General features: G+C 44.7%; 1 protein-coding gene and 1 pseudogene across 4 annotated transcripts in view; both read left to right on the top strand.

Moving 5' to 3' along the window:
* Window positions 1–1,153: 1,153 nt before the first annotated feature.
* Window positions 1,154–24,715, top strand: part of VPS35L (VPS35 endosomal protein sorting factor like) — a 129,417-nt gene continuing 105,855 nt past the window's right edge. The window contains exons 1-7 of one of the 4 annotated variants that reach the window (XM_029221840.1): window positions 1,154–1,285; window positions 9,695–9,794; window positions 12,281–12,461; window positions 14,613–14,735; window positions 17,284–17,308; window positions 19,922–19,998; window positions 23,628–23,756. In XM_029221840.1, the coding sequence (XP_029077673.1) occupies window positions 12,417–12,461; window positions 14,613–14,735; window positions 17,284–17,308; window positions 19,922–19,998; window positions 23,628–23,756 (399 nt within the window). In that variant the 5' untranslated portion in view covers window positions 1,154–1,285; window positions 9,695–9,794; window positions 12,281–12,416. Of the gene's footprint in view, window positions 1,286–1,725; window positions 1,764–9,694; window positions 9,795–12,280; window positions 12,462–14,612; window positions 14,736–17,283; window positions 17,309–19,921; window positions 19,999–23,627; window positions 23,757–24,715 lie in introns of those variants that run through there. The other 3 variants (XM_029221837.1, XM_029221841.1, XM_029221839.1) reach the window with 3 other exon arrangements.
* On the top strand, window positions 3,733–4,877 carry LOC114894798 (annotated as a pseudogene).

Raw genomic sequence — 24,715 nt, forward strand, 5'->3', positions numbered from 1 at the left:
AAATTATACTTGACAGTAAAATATTACCTTTTCACTTATTTATTTAATCTGTTCCCTTTTGGTCAGTTTCTCTATGGCTCTCAACGCAGTTTCTTGAGGTGGTTGACAAAGTTGCCACCAGAAGCGTGGTTTTGCTTCTCAGCCTATGGTGGGAAGAATCCCCTTTCACACTTGACATAACTTATAACAGCCTGTTTCAGGGTTGCCTCCATTATCTGTGTAACACACCTGACATTATTAAAGAGTTCAGAATCAGTGGGTGTGCCTGAATGTGCTGAGGAGCGCACGCTGTTGCTCTGCCGCTGCTTGTGTTCTATGCCCCTCCCCACCTTTACCACCCACAACGATCACAGCCCCTTCTGCATCCAGAGACCAGCAGCAATGCCACCCGGGGACTTGTTAGAAATGCAGAAGCCCAGGCCCTGCCCCAGAGCTGAATCAGAACCTGCCTTTAAGATCCCCGGGTGAGTCTGTGCAATTCAAACGGGAGAAGCCCTGCTTTATGATACACTGCATCGTCTGTGGCCCTGGAAAGAAAAGCTCTGAAATCAGAAAGGTCACAGAAGTTACAATGTGATTTTTCAGCCTGCCAAGTGAGTGATGTACTGCGTCAACTGAGTGCTGACCATTTGCCGGATATTTGATGATCATCTCCCTTCACCTCGGTCAGAATTATCCTAACTTCACAGCTGAAGAAACTAGGACTCAGCGTGCTAAATAAATTACGTATTCCGTTAGAGGGTTAGGGTGTGTGCTACTGCCTTTTCCTGAGGAGATTTTTGAGAATGTGGTTTTCTGACCACCTCCTGTCAGAAAAGACACTTCAAAGAAAAAGGGAAAAAAGTGAGGATCAGATGCCTTGTGATTAACCAACTGTTAACCAACAGTCACCCCCGTTAGATCTCCCCTGTTAAACTAGTAGTCAGGTCTGGGGTCAGGTCAAATCCCGGTTGCCGTAATTTCAGAGGTTTGCAGCGGGGAGTAAATGAAGAGTGAACGCAAAGTGCTCAGCACAGGGCGTGACACATGCTTACTATGGCAGCCATTTAGTAAAGTATCCTGTGATTTTTTTTTTTTTAATCAGAGAAAACTAGACTAGACTAGAGCACGGAAGTTCTGTAGTGGAAACGGATATCCACCTTCATAGAAACGTACGGCTTCGCCAAGTGGGGTGAAATGCTGACCCCGTTTTCTCCAGTTAGTTTAGTTCCAGTCGAAAGCTGTCCCATTTGGATCTAGGGCAGCCCTTAGAGACCCAGGTTGTTAGTCCTGGGAGGTGGGTACGGTAAGTGCCTAAATTCCCCGGTGCACGGAGGTGGGCGCAGTGTCCTGCAGAGGGGGCGTGGCTTACCCAGCCAAACTGCTAATTAGCCGCAAAAGCACGCGCAGGCTGGACGCTGTTCCCACCCCAGCCGCGGTTAGCGTCTTCTCTCCGCAGGTGTCTGGATTCTTCACCGCCTCCAGAGGGCGCCGGCTGGCCAGGCGGCCACCTGCCGCAAGTGCCAGCTCATGTCAGCGCTGCGGCACCAGCAGCCACCAGGCCTGCGGTGCCCCTCATAATCATGGCCTCCCGAGCGGCAAGGCCCGTGCCTTGCGGGAGGGCGCCCCGCCCCTCACAAACATGGCGGCCCTGACCCTGCGGGGAGGGGCGTCCGCCCCTTACAAACATGGCCCCCTGGCGGGGCGTGGTCTGGAAGGGCGAATTGGGCTGGCGGTGCCAGAAGTAGCGGTCATGTGACTGGGAAGATGGCGGTCTTTCCTTGGTAAGAAGGAAGCGGCGGCTGGGCTTAACGGAGGTGGTGGCTTTGGTTGTTTCTGGGATTCTGTGTCTGTCTCGGTGTGTGTCTCTGCGAGGGAGTGTGTGAACTGCTTTCTGTTGGGTTTGGTGGAGTCTCCCACCCCATCTCCGGGTGGTCTTGACCACAGATCCCCGGCCGCTACCCGGGTTCAGAGGACCTCCCTGAAGCCGGACGGATGGGATCTTGGTCCCCTCCTCCGCTACCTCTCCCCGCGCCTTCCACGCCACCCTCTCCATTCATTCCCTAAAAAAAGCTCAAGTTCCCCGGCCTCTGCTTTCCCAGAAGTTGGCGCGGGTTCTGGGGGAGATGGCTGCAGAAAATGGTGGGCTCAGCTCTGGTCTGGACGACTAGGAAGACCTGGCAGTTTTCTGAATGACTGGGCTCATCTAGAGGAGACTTGCTTTTCTCATCTGTGAAATGGCTGCCATTCATCCTACTCTGTGCAGGGCCCTGCACTGGGCATTCAGGATACACAACCCTCAGACGTACTCCTTGGCCCCAAGGAGCTGACAGTTTAGTGGAGCAGATAAGCTTCTGAATAGAAGGATATCCAAAGAAGGCATTGGGGATTAGGCACACCTGGCGGCTTGGGGAAGGTTTGAGAGAGGAAGAGCCTTAAATTGGGTTTTGGAGGATGAATAGGAGGTCATCAAGAAGAAGCTAATGGCGCGTTCCAAGGCGGCTGGGCCTGTCGGCCTCTTGTGGCTGGAGTAGCTAGGAGTGATTGGCGCTTCAGGCTCCAGCTGCTGCTACGGGTGTGTGAAGAACCGGAGCAAGTTGTGATGGTAGTAGTGGAATTATTTGGGCACGTGAGAAAGGGAGATTATTTTCTGATCTTTCTCTGCAAATGATGCAAAGTGGTTTACATTGAATGAGTGAGTGAGTGAGCAAATGAAAAAATATACAGCCCTGGACCTTAGAAATAATCAGATACATACTTCTGATTTTATGCTTGATAAACAGCGGTCTTTCTCTTGTTCCCTTCACATGTCTAACTCAAAGAGTCTTCCTTCAAAAGTCTCGGTATGCTAAATCAGGATTGGATGCCAGTGAGTTCTTATATGACCTGCCTTGAGTTTTCTTTGACCTAGTCAAGCAAAACCCCTTTTAGGAAATCACTAAGGCTTATATACCAAAACATATAGCTTCAGTGCACTTATCTGGCTGGAATTTTGTAATCAGAGATCCAGGAAGATGCTGTTTAATCCCAGTGCATTTTTACCTTTGGTATACTTTACAGAGAGAGATGCCATAAGCCCTTTAGCATCTAGGGTCTCCACAGTTCCTAGTCTGACTGTGCTCTAAACATTTCTGTCTGTGGTAGCGTGTGTTCATCTTTCAGTTTGCCCACTAGACTTGATGCTTCTTAAGTTAACGGGGCTGAGTTTTAACCATCATTGTATCTCCAGAGCCTGGCATGGAGCTTGGCAGATAGTAGGTGCTGAGTAATATTTATGGAATGAATGAGGAGACTGAGGAGGCCCTCAGAGGAGAAACATGTTTCTGTCATTAAATTTGACATTTATCGAGCCTTTATCTTGTGCCAGGCACTGTGCTAAGTGCTGAACGTGCAACATCTCATCTCCTAAAAGCCCCATTTTTCAGATAAGAAAGTGGAGACAGAAAGATGAAGCAGTTCATTTAGCTTTATAGCCTGCAACGAGCACTGAGGTTCGGAACTCAAACCTGTCATCTTTTTTTTTTTTTTTTTGGCTGCGTTGGGTCTTTGTTGCTGCACACGGGCTTCAGTAGTTGCAGTGCACGGGCTCAGTAGTTGTGGCTCATGGGCTCTAGAGCACAGGCTCAGTAGTTATGGTGCACAAGCTTGGTTATTCTGCGGTATGTGGGATCTTCCCAGACCAGGGATCGAACCCGTGTCCCCTGCGTTGGCAAGCGGATTTTTAACCACTGAACCACCAGGGAAGTCCCAAACCTCTGATCTTAATCATTATTGTCATATGGCCCTACAGTCTAGGTCCTGGGCTGAGATTCCTGGGTAGCAAGGTTCCTGGGTCCTGCTGTGTTGTCATCGGTCTCCCCAGCATGCCTCTTCTCACCCACACTTTTTGTTATTACTGACCTCACCTGTGAGATGTCCAGTGCACTGTGGATTACATTTCCTGTTCAGTCCTATGGTCATAGCACTGTTAAAAATACCATTCTTTGGAGTCAGAATTTCTACATCATTTTGAGACTCTATTGGGGAGGGGGAGCATATTGTGATTGGGGGATAAAAAACTGTGTTGCCAGATTATGTCATTAGTAATTAAAAAGTCACTTGAGGGCAAGGGCGGCCCGACCCCCCAGGAGGCCATCCAGAGGCTTCGGGACACGGAGGAGATGCTAAGTAAGAAACAGGAATTCCTGGAGAAGAAGATCGAGCAGGAGCTGACAGCCGCCAAGAAACATGGCACCAAAAACAAGCGCGCTGCCCTCCAGGCACTGAAGCGCAAGAAGAGGTATGAAAAGCAGCTGGCACAGATCAACGGCACACTGTCAACCATCGAGTTCCAGCGAGAGGCCCTGGAGAATGCTAACACCAACACCGAGGTGCTCAAGAACATGGGCTATGCCGCCAAAGCCATGAAGGCTGCCCACGACAACATGGACATCGATAAAGTTGATGAGTTAATGCAGGACATTGCTGACCAGCAGGAGCTTGCAGAAGAGATTTCAACAGCTATTTCAAAACCTGTAGGGTTTGGAGAAGAGTTTGACGAGGATGAGCTCATGGCAGAATTAGAAGAACTAGAACAGGAGGAACGAGACAAGAATTTGCTGGAAATCAGTGGACCGGAAACAGTCCCTCTACCAAATGTTCCTTCTATATCCGTACCATCAAAACCCACCAAGAAGAAGGAAGAGGAAGACGACGACATGAAGGAATTGGAGACCTGAGCTGGATCCATTTAACTGGTCCAGCGCGGGCTGGGCCCAGACAGACTCTGGTGGCCTGTGAGGCAGGCAGGCGCGTGCGTGTGTGGGGCAGGCAGGCCGTGGTGCAGGCAGGTTCCATCGCTCTCGAATCTCCCTCCAAAGCAGTAGGGCTGCGTCACTGCTCACTCTGCATAGCATGGTCTGCACCCAGTGGTACGGGTTGGGGGGAGGGGGGGGGGGGGCTGGGAGGTGCCTGCTGTTTATAATGTTGAATTTCTGTAAAATAAACTGTATTTGCAAATCCAAAAAAAAAAAAAAAGTCACTTGAGAATTAAAAAGCAGTTATTGGATTTCGGTATTTCCAGTATAAGGAGATTAATTTGGTAACTGGTAGTAGGATTTCTACACATTCATGTTACCCAATGTAAATAATTTAAAAATAGGGCAGTGTCAACCTTTAATGTGCATATCAGTCACCTGGGGATTTTGGAGAAATGCAGACCCTGATTCTGTAGGGGTATTTCAGTACTCCCCAGGTGATGCTCTTGTTGGTGATCTGTGACTCACACTTGGAGTAGCCAGAGGCCAGACCAAGCTGGGAGTGGAGGTATGAAATGTTGGCCTTTTTTCTGTGGCAGCTGCCAAGGAGCCAGACCACCCTTTCGCATTGCTGGGAGTTGGGGGTATTTTTACCAGCTTCCCAGCTGTGTTCGCGGGAAGAAGAGTAAGGCTCTTTGAGAAAATGCCCACTAGAGGTCACTGTTAGCCTTACTAAAGACCCAGGCATTGAAGAAAACGCTTTTAACATCTCAACCTATAGGAAACACTAGGGAACTGAGAGCAAATATGAGGAAATAATGGAAGAAATGGTTGAAAACTCGAAATAGCAACTTGACATGAACTTACGGCAAGGGTAAATGTTTCCTTCCCTTTTGTTTTTTAAAAGGTTTTTCCAGAACAAGTATTTTTTCCCCAAAGAATTCCCTCCCCTCACACTTAAAAAAAAAAAAATCATTTCAAAGCGCAGTCCTTAAAAAAAAAAAAAAGACAATTGCTTTTTCAAATTCTCAAGTTGACCTATAGATGATCTGTAGAACTACTGAATCCTAGAGGCAGGCTGCCTCAGTTTGCATCTGTCTGTATCACTTGCTAACCTCTCACAAGTTACCAACAGCCTCAGCTTCTCCATCTGAGAAATGGGCATAATCATAGTACCTACCTCATAGGAAATAGAGGTAAAGGGCTGTCCTGTATCCTGGTATATAGTGTCAGGGAGAGGAAATTCCCCCTCCTACTCTCTTGAGTTCTTGTGGCTGGACCAATAATAAAATTGACACAAGGTAAATTAATGGGAGAAAAAGAAACAAATTTTAATTTGTGTGTTCTGGAGGTCTCATAGATACAGGACCTAAGAAGTGGCTGAAACAGGCAGGTTTTATACTTTTTAGACAAAGAAACTAGATTTGTGAGGAATTGACAGAACAAAGAAAGTTGGGCTTTGGGTGCTTAGTTAGTGAAGAATCTAAACAGCAGGCTTGTGGTATTAAAGAAATAACAAGGTTCGTTTATATAGGCTTCTTGGCCCTGAGTTCCCCATCTCTGGTGACAAGGGTGTCCTTCTACCTCCAGATGCAGGTGGGCACCTTTCACAGGGGAGACTTATTTCCTGCCTTCAGGGAGACAGAGAGGAGGGTCAGAGTGTCCCTCTACATCAGCTCTTCCTTAAGTTTCTTAAGTAACTTTAATTCAAGATTATCAATATGCCATATTTGGGGGTGGCCCTCTGTGGGCCCCAACAATAATAAGCACATAATAAATGAGAACTGATACTTGGTTGTTGTGTATCAAGTCATACTGCTCTTTTGATACTATCCTTTTTTTAGCTGTTGATTCGTTAATAATTATTATGGCGATGAACAACACATTTGCAGTTGAATTTCAAGTCAGATTACATTTCTACTCATTCTATTAAATTAACTTTTCAAAATTCTATTGATAAAGTTAAGAGTGATCTGAAAGGAGGAAAAGTATAAGTTGATTTTTTAAACTCCATTATGGCTGTTGATGACTAGACTTCCAATTTATTCTTTGGGGTTTTGTTTGTTTTATAAATCAAGGATTGGCTGGTAGCATATTAAAAGAATATTTCATAAATGAATTCAACTGAAATATTTTTGGAAGATGAAGACAGTATATATTTAGTACATGTAACCCAAAGGGACTAGGCAGTGTATTGTGGTAGGGGTTTTCCTTTAAAAACAAAAAACAAGTAGAGGCCGGTCTATATTGTTAACTAGCTTTTCTCCTTTCCTACACTCGAAGCGAAATTTATTTAGAAAGGGATGGAAGCGAAATTACATGGGCTCTCAGTTCCTTTGTACTGTGTTAGATGTCTGAGTAGGTGGGGCTTATTGAGTAAAGCTGATTAATTGCACGGCACAATTAGATTTGGGGTTCATACACATATTAATGAAGTCAAGGAGCTGAGAATGGGGGTGGGAATGGGGGGGGCATGGAAGGGATGAATTCAAGACATCTGGAGGCCAAGGAAACAAAGGGGCCAGCTTCCTGTGCTCTTTGAAACTGAGAGTTTTCCAGGTTTTTAAACCTGTTTGCCGTTTGGTCAGCCATTTTGTCTTTAAGTCATTTCTCTCTTCTTGAATTTTACTGTAAGCATTCAAGAGAAGTCAAGCTGCACCTTCAACACTTTGTTTAGAAATTTCTTCAGCCAAATATCCAAATTTAATGGCTCACAAATTCTGCCTTCCACAAAACACCAGGACACGGACTAATTCAGCCAGGCTCTTTGCTACTTTATAACAAGGATTGCTTTCCTCCATTGTCCAAAAGCTGTTCCTCCTTCTGTATGAGGCCTCATCAGAATGACCTTTACCTTCTGCGGTTCTACCAACATTCTGTTTACCACCACTTAGGTATTCTCTAAGAAGGTTGAGGCTTTCTCTACAGCTTTCCTCTCTTCTTTCTGAGCCCTCACAATAATCACTGGATAATCAGTCCATTCAGGGTAGTGGCTTTTTCTAGCACATACTTCAGAACTTTTCCAGCCTCTACCCATTATCCAGTTCCAAAGCTGCTTCCATATTTGTTATACTAGCACTCTGCTCTGGGTACCAATTTTCTGTCTGAGTTTGTTTGGGCTGCTGTAATGAAATACCACAGACTGGTTTTCCTTTTTTTTTTTTTTTTTTTTTTTGGTTCCCCAACCAGGGATCGAACCCATGCCCCCTGCATTGGGAGCACAGAATCTTATCCACTGGACCACCAGGGAAGTCCCCCAGACTGGTTTACTTATAAACAACAAAATTTAATTTCTCACAGTTCTGGAGGCTGGAACTCCAGGATCATGGCAGCAGCATGGTCAGGTGAAGGCACTCTTCCTGGCTCACAGCCAGCACCTTCTCACTGTGTCTTCACATGGTGGAAGGGGCTAGGGAGCTCTCTGGAGCCTCTTTTATAAGGTTACTGATCCCATTCATGAGGGCTGTACCCTCAAGATGTAAGCACCTCTCAAAGGCTCCACCTACTAATACCTTTTGTGGGTTAGGATTTCAACCTGTGAATTTTAGGGAGACACACATTCAGATCGTAGCACCTCTCCTGCCTTTTATGTTCTAGTTCTCATGCATTTTAATTCTATATATATTTTAAACACCGTAAGAAGTTATTTTTTGTAGTCGATATTTAATTTTACCTACACCTTTATCTTTTGTATGCTCTTTAGTATTATATAGTATATATGCATATGTACACACATATGTGCATATATATATATATATATAATGTTAGCATATATCTTCTGCTTTCAGCTGGGATCATTTTCCTTCTACTCTCAGCATTTAAAAAAAATTAAGGTGTGGTTCTGCTGCTGGTGCGGCTGTTCTCCTTTTTCTTTGACTGGAAACTTCTTTCTTTTGCCCTAATGTTCACAGAGTAGTTTCACTAGGTCTAGAATTCTTGGTTGGGAATTATTTTCTTACAGTACTTTAAAGGTATCATTCCTTTGTCTTGTGGCTCTCATTTCTGTGCTGAGATAATAATCTTTACTGTTGTCCTTTGAAAATAACATATCTTTATTCCTTTTAAGAAATCCTCTCTTTTCCGTTTTCAGCCATTTTACTATGAAGGCCCTAAGTATGGTTGTTTTTTGTTTTGTTTTTGTACTGGTCTTGCTTGGAGCACAGGCGTTTCTTGAATCTGCGAATCAGTGTCTTTCTTTAGTTGGGGAAAATTTTTAGCTATTATCTCTTCAAATACTGCTCTGCCTGTTCCTCCTCTCTTCTTTGGAATTCAGCTCGTATGTGTGTTAGACCTTTCTTCGTGTCCCTTATGCACTCTTCCGTGCTTTTCATCTTTTTTCCTCTCCATGCTTCAATGTGGGTGATCTCTCCCCTTTTATGTTCCTTCTCACTAATCCCTTCACTTGTTAAGCCTCCGCAAGACTGATGAAAACTCTCTGCTCTTCATCTACTTGGCTTATTCCTCTTGCTCTTCCACAGCTTAATTGGAGAATACTTTGAGGGGAAACCAGGACCGAATCTCTCACTTCTCTGCACTGCCTTCTCTTCAGAATCTCTTCCTTCAAGCCCTGGCTGTCTCCATAGCCCTGAACCCTAGTTTATCTCTACAGCCCTGTGAGTTTTCCTTAAAGCTTCTTTGGCTACTCTGCACCCTAGCAGATGCCCTCTGCCTGGCTCTTGTCCCATGCCAAGAATCAGAATGCTCTGTGAGAGATAGCTGGGCAAGAAAGTTGGCTTCACTTCAGTGAGCTTCCCTTTGTTCTGGCGTCTGTCCTCGCAGGTCTTGTTTGCCTCGGCAGCTCCTCATACCTTCAAACTGATTTTTTTAAAAATGTTTTTTTAAATTTACCACTTCTTATTGGTCTTGGTAAAAATGTTGTTCCACTGTAAACTGTCTCATCAATGAGGAAATCTCAGCAAAAAGTTTTTAGTGTGTATGCATCTCCAACTAATTGGTTTCTGGGTTTTGCTGTTTACCAGGCATTCCAGGAACAGGAACTACAAGGCTGAGTTTGTATCATGCCGGTTGGAGGCTGTACCACTGGAATTTGGGGACTATCACCCACTGAAACCCATAACTGTAAGTTTTGTCAAGGGTCTCTCTGTGACATTCTTATTCCGTAAAATTATAGACAGTATTCCTGGGTCTTTCTCATTTTGCCAGTGGTAGGTGCTTTTGCATATTTAAATCAACCAGTTTGTTCTCTGCCCCATTTTTTTTGTGATGTTGGTCTCACCCACCATCATTTTTATTCCCTGTCTCATATTAGTGAGGTGATCATGCATATGTGATGCCTTTGTTCCTGATTTGGAGGTGTAAACAAAATACTTCTTAATTTGCCTATTTGGAATATTAAGATCACTCTAATTACTAATATAAGGTGCTGTCCTGAATAGCATCTTAGTCTATCTGTGAGTTTATTTAAAAAACAAAACAAAAGGCAAGCAAGAGTCATAGATTGTCTCACCTGAGTTAGCACTTTTTTATTAACAAGTAATAGAAGCTACGTGGTTGTCATCATGGGTGGGATGAGGTTGACAGATGCCACTAGACACTGAGGACGTGACGTTTCTGAATGGCAGAGAACCTGAGAACACACAGAGGTGATTACATAAAGCAGGAGGTCACAAGACCAAGCTTCAGCCTCCCAGGGCCCCTCAAATCCCCACGGGCTCGAGTGGCTGCGGCTGACCCACCAGTGAGTTGGTTCCAATCTCAGGAACTCAAACCCAACATCAGGGAGAGTGTCTTCTCTGCATTTTCTGTTTGCCCAGTCGGGTTACGTGTCCTTCCCTGAATCAACCCTGGTGACTGGGGTGTAGAATATGCTGATTGGTTGGGTTGGGCTCCTGCCCACCCTGGGAGCCAGGAGCAGAGTCCACTCTAGCAGGCCTTTAAGAGCTGAAAGTCAGGCAAGGCTGCCTTCCCAAAGAAGATGTGGACTGTTGAGCCTGGGAGATGGAGGAATGGATGCCAGGCAGACAGGAGCAACAAACATGCACCAGTGGGAGGCACTTCACCAAGTTACCTAGGGTTAGTGTCAGACCCCTCAGGTTTAGGGCATGGTCTTCAATAAAACTGCCCTAGCTTCAGACTCCAGCTGTAAATTTGGGGGTCCCCAGGCCACCTGCACTTCTGACCAACTGGCTACAAATCCAAGGGTTTCCAGAGACCTCCCTCAGGTTTGATAATTTACTAGAACAACTCACAAAACTCAGAAAAGTGAAATACTTATGCTTATATTTTTATTATAAAGGATGCACATGAGGAGCAGCCAAATTAAGAGACATATAGGGCAAGGGGGAGGGTCCCAAATGCAGAGCTTCCTTGTCCTCTGCCTGTGGAGTCAGGGTGTGCATCACCTCCCAGTGCATCATGTGTTCAACTGGGAAGCTCCACTGAGCTTTGGTGTCCAAACTTTTTATTGGGGTTTTATGACACACATGATTGATTGATTCCTTGGCCACATGATTGAACTTGATCTCCAGCTTCCCTCCCCTCTGCTGAAGTGAGATCTCTTTCATCTTTTGATAGGTTTATTGTCCATCCGTGGTGAATTAGCCTGAAAATTTTTTATCATAGTAAACCTTTAGACAGATCTGTTATATTCTACAGTGAGGGTTATCACCTGGCTGAAAGTCCGAGCCCTTTAATCACATGTTTGGTCTTTCAGCATCCTCTCATCAGCATAAACTCAGGTGTGATTGAGGGGCTCATGAATGACTGATGCTCCAAGGACTTGGAGTCTCCTTTCCAGGAACCGGGGACAGAGGCCAAATTCTCTTTTATCCGACGCCCTCTCTCCGTCATGCTGTTACATCCTCTCTCTCTCTGAAGAATTGTTCCGGGTTTTTATAGCCTCCTCATTTAAAAAGGAGTGGAGCCTAACTAGCCCTTCTGGATGTTGATCCTAAACCTTCAGCAGACAAACTCTGGCTCTGGTTGGATCCTCTCGGCTCAGGGGTTCACCACGGTCTGGTCCTCTGAAGTTGGGGAGGGTTGGGGGCAGTGGAACAAGAACATGGCTTCACACCCCAACACCCCCGCCTGCTTCTTAACACATACACAGTTCTCCCGAAAGGGAGGAGTTGGGCGCTCACTGCTTTGTGATGATGAGCTGGCCGCGCAGAGCCACTGAGACCGTCTTCGAGAATGACGACTCTGGGATCTTCCGTATGCTGGTTCGTTACCCCACCTAGACCATTGCTGCAAGATGCAAATTCTGCTGCACTGGGTCCGGGGTGGGGCTCGGGGGTCTACAGATTTATGAGCTGGCAGGTGATGTGCATGCGGCTTGTCCAGAGACCACACTTTGAGTAAGAAGGCCCTGTAAGAATTCACTTATAGCATCATCTTCTAAATCTCAAAGACCCCGTCTCTCCCTTCCTAACCCCAATTTCTCACCTTCCCTTCCTCGACAGCTGGGATTCCGAGTCATGTCAGTTTGTCACAAAAATAAGTGTCCCTGCTGCAAAGGAATGGTCAGTTCAAAACGGAGCAAGGGAAAACCCATTTGTGTGTTTCATTGGGAAAAGTCATAGGAGACTACCATTTTACCTCCACAGATTTTCCCCACAGGTCACAGAGTCAAAGACAAAGAAAGTGAGCCGGAAAGGAAGCACTTCTTCCACGTCCTCTTCATCCTCCAGCTCTGTGGTGGACCCACTGAGCAGCGTCCTGGATGGGACCGACCCCCTCTCCATGTTTGCGGCCTCTGCTGACCCTGCAGCCCTGGCGGCTACCACGGTAATGCTCCTAGCTATGGTCAGTCCTGTGAGTGCAGGGTTGGGGATTTTCATTGAACAAGTAATACGCAGTGCACTCGGGTTGTAACAATTCAAATAATCCAGACTCAGTGACACTGCATAGCATGTAGATCCTGGAAACTGCTTCTTCTTCTTCTTTCGTTTTAAAGCATTTTAAAATTCTTTATTTTCATTTCACCCTTTTCATACCCTTTATTTTGGATTTATTTTTATGTAATCACATAACTAATTTACTAATTTTTCATGTAAAAAATCAAACATTACAGAGAAGTCCAGTTGACCAGTTCTCATTCTGTTCTCCACTCTGGAGGGCATCAGTGCTATCAGTGTAATGTATATTCTTCAACTTTTTCTTTGTATTTTCATAGATATTTATGACAACAATTTCTGAACATTTACGTACATACTCACATATAAGTAACAACAACAGCAGTAATAAGAGTATCAGCTAAATGCGTAGCAGGTATTTTCCAAGTGCATTCCAAGTGTAGTTCTCATACTGCCTAAGCTTCATTTAAAGAGGTACACACAGAGGAGCAGAGATGTTAAGTGACATGCAAGCTGGAATTCAAGCCTGGGCAGTCTGACTTCAGAATCCACCATCATTCTTTGCTGGCATTGCACACAGCTATTTACCTTTTTTTTTTTTTTTTTAACATGTATACTTTTTTTTTTTTAACTTGACAATATGTCTTGGAGAACTTTCTATATTAGTACTTACAGAACAACCTTCTTATTTTGAACAGCTGCATTGTATGGTAAGGAACAGGACATGAGTTTGGGTTTTTTTTTGGCTGCACTGCTCGGCTTGTGGGATCTTAGTTCCCCGACCAGGGATTGAACTCAGGTCCTCGGCAGTGAAAGCCCAGAGTCCTAACCACTGGACCGCCAGGGAATTCCCAGGGACATGATTTAAATTGCCATGATGGACACATAGACCGTGTGTGGTGTTTGTTGGTATAGGCAGTGGTGCATTTGTCCTTGAACATACATAGATCTTGGTGCCTACGTGCAAGTATTTCTGCAGGGTAACTTCCTAGGAGTTCATTACTGGGTTAAGGTAACATATACATAAAGTTTTTTTTTTTATGTGGACCATTTTCAAAGTCTTTATTGAATTTGTTACAGTATTGCTTCTGTTCTATGCTTTGGTGTTTTGGCCCTGAGGCGTGGGATCCTAGCTCCCCGACCAGGGATCAAACCCACACCCCCTGCATTGGATGGCAAAGTCTCTTATCACTGGACCGCCAGGGAAGTCCCCATATACATAAGGTTTTGATGGTTACTGCCAGATTGTTCTCCAGCAAGGGTTCACCAATTTACACTCCCATCAGCATAGCAGTATTTTGGAGTGCCTGTGCCCTGCATCCTTGCCAACCTGGCTACTATCAGTCATTTTATTTTATTTTATATTATTTTACTTTTATTTATTTATTTTTCTTGCGGTACGCGGGCCTCTCACTGTTGTGGCCTCTCCCGCTGTGGAGCACAGGCTCCGGATGCGCAGGCTCAGCGGCCATGGCTCACGGGCCCAGCCGCTCCGCGGCATGTGGGATCTTCCCAGACCGGGGCACGAACCCGTGTCCCCTGCATCGGCAGGCGGACTCTCAACCACTGCGCCACCAGGGAAGCCCTATCAGTCATTTTAAATCTTGCCATTCTGATTGTTGAAAAGTGATCTCTTTCAGTTTGCCTTTCCTTGATTCTTAATGAGTTTGAGCATCTTTTGATAGGTTTATTGTCCATCTGTGGTGAATTGGCCTGAAATTTTTTATCATAGTAAACCTTTAGATAGATCTGTTACATTCTACAGTGAGGGATAGTCTGCCTTCTCATACTTTTTTTTTAAGCTTTACTGAGGTATAATTGACAAATAAAATTGTAAGATATTTAAAGTGTGCAGTGTGATGCTTTGATACACATATACATTGTGAAAGGATTTCCTCCATTGAGTTAACGCATACATTACCTTACATGCTTACCCTTTTTTTGATGAGAACATTTAAGTTCTACTGTCTTAGCAGTTTCACTTATACAATACTATGTTATCATGTGTCATCACCATGACTGCGTATACTTTTTTAAAGGATTTAAAAATTGCTGCTGAAGAGATTGTCTTGCCTTTTCTTAGGACAACTCCAGAAAGAAACGTGACAGAGATGATAACTCCATTGTAGGATCAGATTTTGAGCCTTGGGCCAGCAAACGAGGAGAAATCCTTGCCCGGTATACTACCACGGAAAAGCTCTCTATTGTGAGTACCAGTATACTTTTCTCCCAGTGTCTACTTCAGATTTCGTAGGTTTTTTTTGTTATTACGATTCTGCACCCGATTCCAGTGTGTAGGTTCGCTCCCCCCACACCAAGCAGTTCTTTGACACCAGTGGGGTGTCCTATAAATCCACTCAATTCTGACATTGTCTACCTGGAGAGAGCACCAGATCCCACAGCTTAAGGGCTCAGTCCCCACATCAGATGCTAATCAAAAGTCCAGGTTGGGCTTCCCTGGTGGCACAGTGGTTGAGAGTCTGCCTGCCAATGCAGGGGACGTGGGTTCGTGCCCCGGTCCGGGAAGATCCCACATGCCGCGGAGCAGCTAGGCCCATGAGCCATGGCCACTGAGCCTGCGCGTCCGGAGCCTGTGCTTCGCAGCGGGAGAGGCCACAACAGTGAGAGGCCCGCGTACCACAAAAAAAAAAAAAAAAAAAAAGTCCAGGTTGTTACCTGGCTTCTGACCAACTAGCTATAAATCAGAGTTTCCCATGACCGCCTCTTTGGGTTCAATTAATTTGCTAGAGTGGCTCACAGAACTGACTAGACTACTGGTTTATTACAAAGGATATTAAAGGTTATAAACCAGTAACTAGATGAAGAGATACCTAGGGTGAGGTCCTGAACAAAGGAGCGTCTGTTTCCATGGAGTTTGGGGTCCAGCACGGCAGCATGTGGATGTGTTCTGATTCACCAACCCGGAAGGTCCCTGAACCCCTTCCTTTCGGGTTTTTATGGAGGCTTCGTTACATAGATATGATTGATTAAATCATTGGCCACTGGTGATTGATTCAACCTCCAGCCCCTCGCTCCTCCCCAGAAATCAGGGAGGTGGGACTGAAAGTTCCCACCCTCTAATCACGTGGTTGGTTCCCCTGGCAACCAGCCTCCATCCTTAGGTGCTTCCAGAAATCACAGGAGAGTGCTTCCTAAAAAGAACAGAAGCCTCCTGGATTGTTCTCTCACCTGGGAAATTCCAAGGGTTAGGAGCTTTGTGCCTGCAATTGGGACAAAGACTAAACATATTTCTTCTTATAAATCACAGTATCACAGTTATGTTGCCCCAACGCCGACGTTCTGTAAGTTTCAGTTATTATGTCAATGTTAGTTGGGAGAAAACGTGCTAATTCGTTCCTCAAAAAATGTGTTAAGAATCGGGGATCAGGCACAGTTCAGACAATGAACTGGAGCCGCAGCGTCGTGTCTCTGGGGGAGGAGAGAGTTACGAGGGGAAGAGAGTGCCACCCTGAAGAAGGTTAACTTCTTACTGTTGCTCAGGGAGTCCCACTGGTGGGTTTTCTGCCAGGGCTGGGAGTTCACTGCTTCTTTGGGTGGCACTCACTAGGTCAGGTTGTTGGCTAGTGCCCGGGGCTTACCTTGTACTCTGCAAGTTGCTCAGCCGGGGAAAGCAGGTTAATGCTTATGTCGTCAAGGTCTAGCTTGTGACTGAAGCCCTCCCTAAAGAAGAGAGATGTTCGTCTCTCTTCATACTGGAAAGAAGTCTAGAGGCAGATAGTCCAGGACTATGTGGCAGCTCCAAAGTCATCAGGGACCCAGCTCTTTCTGTCTTGCTGCTCTGTCATGTTCAGTGTGACCTCATGTCCAAGTTGTTAGAAGGCGGAAAGGGGAAAGTGGGATGCACCCTCTCTCATTCAAGAACACTTCCTTGGGACTTCCCTGGTGGTCCAGTGGTTAAGATTCCACGCTTCCACTGCAGGGGGGGGGGCTCGGGTTTGATCCCTGGTCGGGAAACTAAGATCCCACATGCTGAGTGGTGCGGCCAAAAAAAAGAACACTTCCTGGAGTCCCCTCAACATGTCCAGTTACATCTGTCTTGAAGGTAGTCATGGGCTGTACACAGTGCACCCATCAAAAATCGGGGCTGTGAGCAGGGAGGAAGGGGTGAACTCAGTAGCGACTAGGAAGGTTCTGCTCCCTTCTCCCAGAGTCTATACTTGTTAAGCAGAATTGCTGGACTATTTAATTCTTTTTCTTACTGTTTTCTGATTGCCCTGATTTAATATAAAGCCGTGATTCTCAGCCAGGAGTAATTTTACTCCCCAGGGGACATGTGGCAATGCCTGAAGACGTTTTTGGTTGTCACAACTGTGGGAGTGCTACTGGCATCTAGTGGGTGGAGGCCAGGGATGCTGCCAGACATCCTACAATGCACAGGACAGCCGCTTACAACAGAATTTTCCAGCCCATAACGTCAATATTGCCGAGGTTGTGAAACCCTGATTTAGAGTAAGCTAAATGCTTTCACATTGCCACCATTGTCTCAAAATTTTGCTTTTTTTTGGCTCATTTTGAGAGTCCTGAAATGAGTAGAAATTTGAATCTCTAGTAGTTTCTAGTGAGCTGTGTTTTCCTCCTTTGAATATTTCTGTTTTTCATTTAGATAAATAAGTGGCTTTGTTGGAAAACGATGGATCATATTGTCCTAGTGCTGCTTGAACAATAAGTAAAGTTTTTGTCACAGGGTCCAGTAAGTTTTAAAAAATATTAACATATATTTTTTGCCTCTGCAGAATCTTTTTATGGGATCTGAAAAAGGTGAGTTTTTGCTGTTGTTACTGTTTTGATGGGGAATTCTCCCATTACCTTTAATATAATTTTCCAAAGGAAAAAAACATCCAATCCTGATGTTTAATTCAATTGAAGCTATTATTTCCTAGATTATGTATAGACTTAGTAGAATCAAAATACATATTTAGATGACGAATGAAAAAAAAAAAGACCAAAGAGTTTACTAGGAGGAAAACAGAAACTCAGTGCTTGACTTTGGGATTACAGAGCTGTAGTCTCGCATCTATGTGCCTCCTCACTGGCTGGGAAATGGTTGAAATTCTCCTTTTTACAGATCCTTTCTTTTGCCTTAAGTCATTATCCCTTGTGAAAACACAGATGCACTGGTGAGGGGAGTCACACACTCAGTCTTATCAGCCACTGGTCCCTGAATACGGCAGTTCTCAATTTCTTGTGCCAGGACACAGTCTGGACCAAGGTGTCTCAAACTAGCTGTTCAGCAGAGTCACTTGAGGAATATACATATATGTGTGTGTATATATATATATTTCATAAAAATACAGACCACTGGGCCCCACTCCACTTATTGAATTAATCTTGAGGAAGGGGATGCAGGAATTCCATTTTTAAAGCTCCTGGGTGATTATGAAGCCACTGTCTTAGATGCTATATCACTGGGGTGCGGAGGGGCACAGCCGTGGTTTATGTGCAAAGCGCTGGTATGGCAGCTGCAACTCTCCTCGTTCTCTGCAGGTTGGGGCAGCACACTAGAAATCAAGAGAGTCGGAGCACCTTTGTTATGGGCATAACTTTGACCCCAAACCATAAAAAAGTAAATCACAGCATTGCATATCTACCAGTTTGGAGAGGTCAGAAAGTGACAATACCACTTGCTGGTGAGAATGTAGAGCAACAGGAACGCTCGTGCTGCTGGTGGGAGTGTAAAACGACACAGCCGCTGTGTAAAGCACTTTTGCATTATCTGTTCAAATTGAAGATGGGCCAACCCTTTGACCTAGCAGTTCCACTATTAGGATATACCCTAGATCAGAAATTGGCAAACTGTATCCTGGAGGCCAAATCTGGCCCACTGTTTGATCTTGTAAATAGTCTTATTGGAACACAGCCATGCCGGTTTGTTTACATATTGTCTATGGCTGCTTTTGTGCTATAATGGCAGTTGAGTAGTTGTGACAGAGACTGTATGACTCACAAAACCTAAAATACTTATATATGGCCTTTTATAGAATGCATTTTTTCAGCTCTGCCCAAATCCATGTTTCTTAAAGTGTGGTCCAGGGACCAGCAGCATTGACGTCACCGGGGGCTCATCAGAAATGCAGAGTCTCAGGCCCTGCCAGACCTAGTAAAAATCAGAATCTGCATGTTAACACATCCTTAAGTGCTTCCTGTAAAAGTTTGAGAAACTACCCTGAAGAAATGCATGCATATATGAACCAGGAGACATGCACAGAAATGTTTATAGCATATTGTTCACAGTAACCCCAAGCAGGATACAACCCAAGGATCCACTGACGGTAGAATAAGAAATAAACTGTGATGTAGTCACACAATGGAAAATGCTAAACAGTGGTGAAAATGTGTGAGCTTTATGCAATGACAGGGGTAAACTTCATGAACTAAAGTCAGTGGTGAATGAAAGAAGCAAGACAGTGTACAATCTGGGTGGTGGCTACAAAGGTTTTATGATTATCTGTTAAAATGTACATATATGCATGTTCTGTACTATATTTCAAAATGAAGGGAAAAGTAGAAGTAAGGTAAAAAAAAAATCAAATTATTTGGAAACTCCTTAATTTTAGTAGTTGTTAGTAATTGAATAATTGTACCATGCTCTCAGCTGATCCCAGACAAATCTGTGAGTTAACACCAGAGCTAAGAAAGCAGTGCCTTAAAAGAGTAAACTTTAGTTCCTGAGAGCGAGTTCGGTAGGCAGGAGCAAGGAAACCTCTGGTCTAGAACAGAAATACCCTTAAGATGGAGAAAGGGTTCTGAAACAGGAGGCTCTAGAGGGCAGCAGCCAGCTGGCCAGAGAGCCCTGTCCTGTGACCGGCCTGTGGCCTGGAGTCCTTTCCTTCTCTCCCCGCCAGTCCCTGCTGATGGGAAGAGTTGTGCTGATGGATGATGGAAGGAGGCTCACTAGCCCTGTTTGCTTGAAGAGACGGCTTTGAAGCCCTAGTGTTTCCACCTCTGGACAGACAGTGGGATTGTTGTTTTGTTAGTTGTTAATACCACAGTTCTGCACTGTGAATATGAGCCTGAGAGGGCCTTTTGTTTGTGGAAAACAATTAAATGACGGATTTTTGGCATCCTTCTCTGGACCGCCTTTCTTTAGGAATAAACAAATGATTCAGTGAAAAGTTTGTAAATATCAGGTGTCGCAGAACCTTTTTGAGGCTGGCCCACTGCACTCCCACGGGCAGCTCCTAAGCAGAAATGTTTCTGATGAAACTTTGGTTACGGAAGGAAGTTGCTTTCAAAATCTCAGGGAGTTTTCTGTAATGAAGTTGTTCCCCAGCCTCTTTATGCATGATGAAGTGTAGAGTGAAAGATGCCTTCCTTTGGGGGTATTGGTGACAGAGGAAAGCCACCTGTGTGACATGAATCCATTCTGTTTAGGCAAAGCTGGGACTGCCATATCCGCAATGTCGGAGAAGGTTCGGACCAGGCTGGAGGAGCTGGATGATTTTGAGGAGGTGAGCAAGTCAGTTGTTGAATCCAGGGAGGGGCGGGGCTTCCCATGTTTCTGCCAGGTGAGGTCAGTCTCGGTGGCTGCTCTCTGATTAATTCTCGAGCTGCGCATTGTGTTCAGTCCTCCTGAGGCACCAACTGATCGAGGGAAAGATGCCAGTGGCGCGGCTGGCCAAGCTCACAGGAGCCTTCCTTGGGCTGGTTTTCTGAAGGCGTTTTTCTCACTGTGATGCTTGAGCAAACCCCGGGTGTCTGGGGACAGGGTCTAACTGTGAAAGCCAACGGTAGCCATCTCCCGGGAAGCCGCCTCGCATAGTGTAAAACGGTCATGCCTGCTGCAGAGGCCATGCATGGTCGCTCAGCTGCTGAACTCTTTCAATTAGCCTGCACGTGCTTTTAAAGAACATGAATCTTGCCAACTCATAAAAATTAGTAAATTTAACGTATAAATCCAGATTTCTGACTTCTCTTAAATTCCACCTAACTGTGGGCTCACATTCTTGCATTTAACCTGGGTGTGTACTGTCCAGGTTGCATGGTCCTCCCTGGCCCAGTTCACTCATAAACATTACTAGCCTGGCCCCTGGAGGCGGTGAATTTGCATCCTCTGGAGTATCATTTAGAGAGGCAGCATACCATGGGGGTTAAGAGGGCAAACTCAGGAGCCAGACTGCCTGGGTTTGAATCCTGGCTCTACTGTTTGGTAATTCTGTAGTTTGGGACAAGGTGCTTAAGAGCTTGAGCTCTGTGCCTCAGTTTACTCATCTGTAAAGTGGGGGTGCTACCTAGTACCTGCCTCTTAGGGTGATTACAGGGGATTACATGAGTTCATGTATGTGAAGTGCTTAGACCAGCACCCAGCACATGGTACGTGCTTTGCAAGTGTTAGCTGCTGTCACCATCACCATTATGAGTCTAGAGGCCTTAGCTTGACCGCTTATTAATGGGGTGCCCTTGGCCGTTCATCTTCCTATACCCATTTCCTCATCTGTAAAATGGGGATAAAAAATATAGTTGTGTAGGCTGAATGGGAATGCTTTGAAATCCACAGAGGTCCATATAATGGCAGTTGCCATTGCTCTGTCCTGCATCTTGCCCCAGTTTCAGGGCCCTTCCAGCTCTAAGACCAGAGTTGTTAGGTGCTCAGCAGAGTCTAATCGTCCAATATTTTATTTTCCAATTCAGAAATGACATATTTTGAATTAGGGCGCCCGAGAGCCTCAGTCTGCATGTCATCAGCCAACCTTGGCTGGTAGGAAGGGAATTGCTAAGGGTTTTTATCAAAGCTCTTTTGTCTGTTGAGTATCTGAAAGTCACTTGAGCTGGCTTACATGGAAAATAAGGACTGTATTGAAGGATACTGGGGCACTACCCTGAACCCAAAGGCACAGTGGCCTGGAACCAGGAACTGAAAAACCACCCAGAACCCCAGCAGCTGTCCTCTGTGTCTCTTGCTTCTGTGTAGCCTCCAGACTCTTTCTAGTTCTCCTTTTTTTTTTTTTTTTTCTGCAGACTGGTTTCCTTGCTTCCCCCGCTCACAGGAGCACATGGCTGCCCCATGGCTTCCAGGTTAACATAGCATATTAGTCAGGATAAGACTAGGTTGTGCTGTGATAACAAATGAACCCCCGTATCTCAGTGGCTTAATATAACAAAGGTTTATTTCTTCCTCACATTACTCGTCCAGTGTAGGTGACAGACATACCACCATCTTATGGTGCCGCCATCTCAACATATGTCTCCAGGGTTGTCACAGCAGAGCTGAAGAAAGGGTCACTTTTCACTGCCTCAGCCCAAAGGGGACACATGCCACTCTATTTACCACCCATTTGCCCAAACTAGTCACGTGGTTCTTCCTACGGCAGAGGGGCAGGGAGGATCCTGTCTCACAGTTCAAGTGACCAGTTGGGATCAGTTCAGATTTCCTGAACTTCCTACTTGTATTCCTTTAATAAAGAGTTCTTCCAGCAATCCCACTCCTGGGCATATATCCAGAGAAAACTCTAACTCGAAAAGATACATTCACCCCAGTGTTCATAGCAGCACTATTTACAAAAGCCAAGGCATGGAAGCAACTGAAATGTCCAACAGATGAATGGATAATGACAATGTGGTGTATTTATACAATGGCATATTACTCAGCCATAAAAAAGAATGAAATAATGCCATTTGCAGCAACATGGATGGACCTAGAGTTTATCATACTAAGTGAAGTAAGTCAGAGAAAGACAAATATCATATGACATCACTTATATGTGGAATCCAAAATATGATCCAAATGAACTTATTTACAAAATAGAAACAGGCTCCAGACATAGAAAACAAACTTATGGTTACGAAAGGGGAAAGGGCAGGAGGATAAATTAGGAGTTTGGGGTTAACATATACACACTGCTATATATAAAATAGAAAAACAGCAAGGACCTACTGTGTAGCACCGGAAACTATACTCAATATCTTGTAATAAACTATAATGGAAAAGAATATGAAAAAGAATATATATATGTATAACTGAATTACTTTGTTATACATCAGAAACTAACACAACATTGTAAATTAACTATACTTCAATTAAAAAAAAAAAAGAGTTCTTTACTTTGGATTCCAGGCAACATTCATATGAAAAAGATTTGGTTCCTGGTCTCCTCATGTGGGTTAGCATGACCCTCACTCCTGTGAGCTGTGCAATCAGCGTCTTAGCAGTAGGCAAGGATTAGTGAGCATGTACTGTGTGCCGGGTGGTGCCAGGTCTTTACATATGTTATAATATTTCATCCATGTGATGACCTTGCCCTCTTCTGCCATGGGTTTTTGCTGGGTCTGCTCTCTGTCCTGAATGCTGTCTCCCTGGTCTAGTTAACAACCCTCCATTGCCTAGTTAACGCCTGTACACCACTGAGAGTTTGTCTCAAGCATCACTTCCTCCAGGAAGCCATTCTTGACCACCATTCTAGAGTCCATTCTGAGATGAACCTTTCCCCCAACATTTGAATATCCCTGAAATTGGACTCTGTCTCTCAATTGGTGCATGTCCGTGATCGGCACTTCTTCTTCCTTAGTGGTACATAAAACAGTTGTGCTTCTTAAAACGGGCACCTCAGATTCAGAGAACTATGATATGTGTCTTTGTAGAATTGTTTCCCCGAGCATTTGTCTCAGTTTGTATTAATGTCCATCTTGTCCTCTGTACTTTAAACTCCATTAGTGCTGAAACAATGTCTTTTTGCTCACCTTTGTATCTGGGGCATCTGGTATACCATACTTGCCTGGCACACAATACCCCCCAATAACTATTTGTTGAATAAGGTAAGTCCTGTTATCACTGTTCACAGAAGAGACTCAGGGAGGAAAGCAGCTCACCTAGAATCATACGGTTAGAATGTGGCTCAGCTGGGAATGGGCTCAGGTCTGATTTGTGTTCAAGGCCAGTTTTTCAATCACTGCCCTCTAGCCGTCTTTGAAGAAAACTCAGAACCTCTTTGATTACAAGACAGAACTATCAATCCTGGTCAGGATATGAGGAAAACTTAGAGACCAAAACTCAGCTAATACTCAGTATTGTTCATGGGGGCAAGGGGGGAGTCCAACAATGTTTTTTCTTCTGTGCCTGTATCTTTCTACTTTCTGCCCACAGGGATCCCAAAAGGAGCTGTTGAATTTGACTCAACAGGATTATGTGAACCGCATAGAAGAGCTCAACCAGTCGCTGAAGGACGCCTGGGCCTCGGACCAGAAAGTGAAGGCTCTAAAAATAGTCATCCAGGTCAGGTCGAGTGATTTTTTTTTTTTTTTTTCCCCAGAATTTCCTTTGTAAAACTCCTTTGTGGATAATTAAGGTTTTCAGAGGCCTGCCTTCAGGGTCTTACCCTAATTTTTTCATCCGTTCTATTTTCACGTACTTCCTGTGAAAGGCCATAATTATGAATCAGTGTTTTTATGAGATGGCTAATCCTAGGGCCACCATGTGCAGCTGCATAGGTTGTGCACTGTGCAGTTCCAGGAAATTCACCCTAGATTACAGAATTACTGATGTCCCCCCAGGGTTGTGCAGTTCATTGGCCCTGTTACATCACCTGACACATTTATGATTTGTGTAGACTAAAGATTGATCTACTGTCTTTTGGGTTTCCTTGACCAGATTTTCTTTGTATCTTTGGAACTAATGGTTGTGTGTCCCTGATATATGCATTTTGGGGTCATGTTCTGCATAATGATGTGACAAAGAAAATGTATATACAGTGTTAAGAGAGGTATGTTTGTTGAATCCTCTTTGTTGATGAATTTGTTAATCCATGACAGCTCTTGGATTACAAGAGCAAGTTCCACAGGGAAAACAGCTTATTCTGTTTCTTGACTCTTAAGATCACCCCGTCTTGTCAAAACACGCTCAGAAGTACATGGTAAAAGGAATAATGTAAGCATTATGCTTTTCAGAGCAGAGTTAATAGAGAATTTCTGAACAGCCATTTTAGTTCAGAAGGACAAGATTTCATTCTTGTTTATTGTCATGGGAATGTGACATTTGTTTTCTTACTCTGGGAGTCTTTACACTGGGTACTTGAAGTCTTTTAAGATGACACTTTGTATGGCAGGTGCTGTTTTTTTGGTGTTCACGACAGAGGCAAACCCAAGCCCTTTTCCCTTCCATCACTGTTGTTAGTTGACAAAGCAAATACTCTGAAGAAGGTTTCTCTCATCCTGCAGGCATGTGATGGAGGCTGC

This window comes from Monodon monoceros, unplaced genomic scaffold, assembly GCF_005190385.1.
Source record: "Monodon monoceros isolate NGI ecotype Baffin Bay Population unplaced genomic scaffold, NGI_Narwhal_1 Super_Scaffold_13, whole genome shotgun sequence".
Lineage (NCBI taxonomy): Eukaryota > Metazoa > Chordata > Mammalia > Artiodactyla > Monodontidae > Monodon > Monodon monoceros.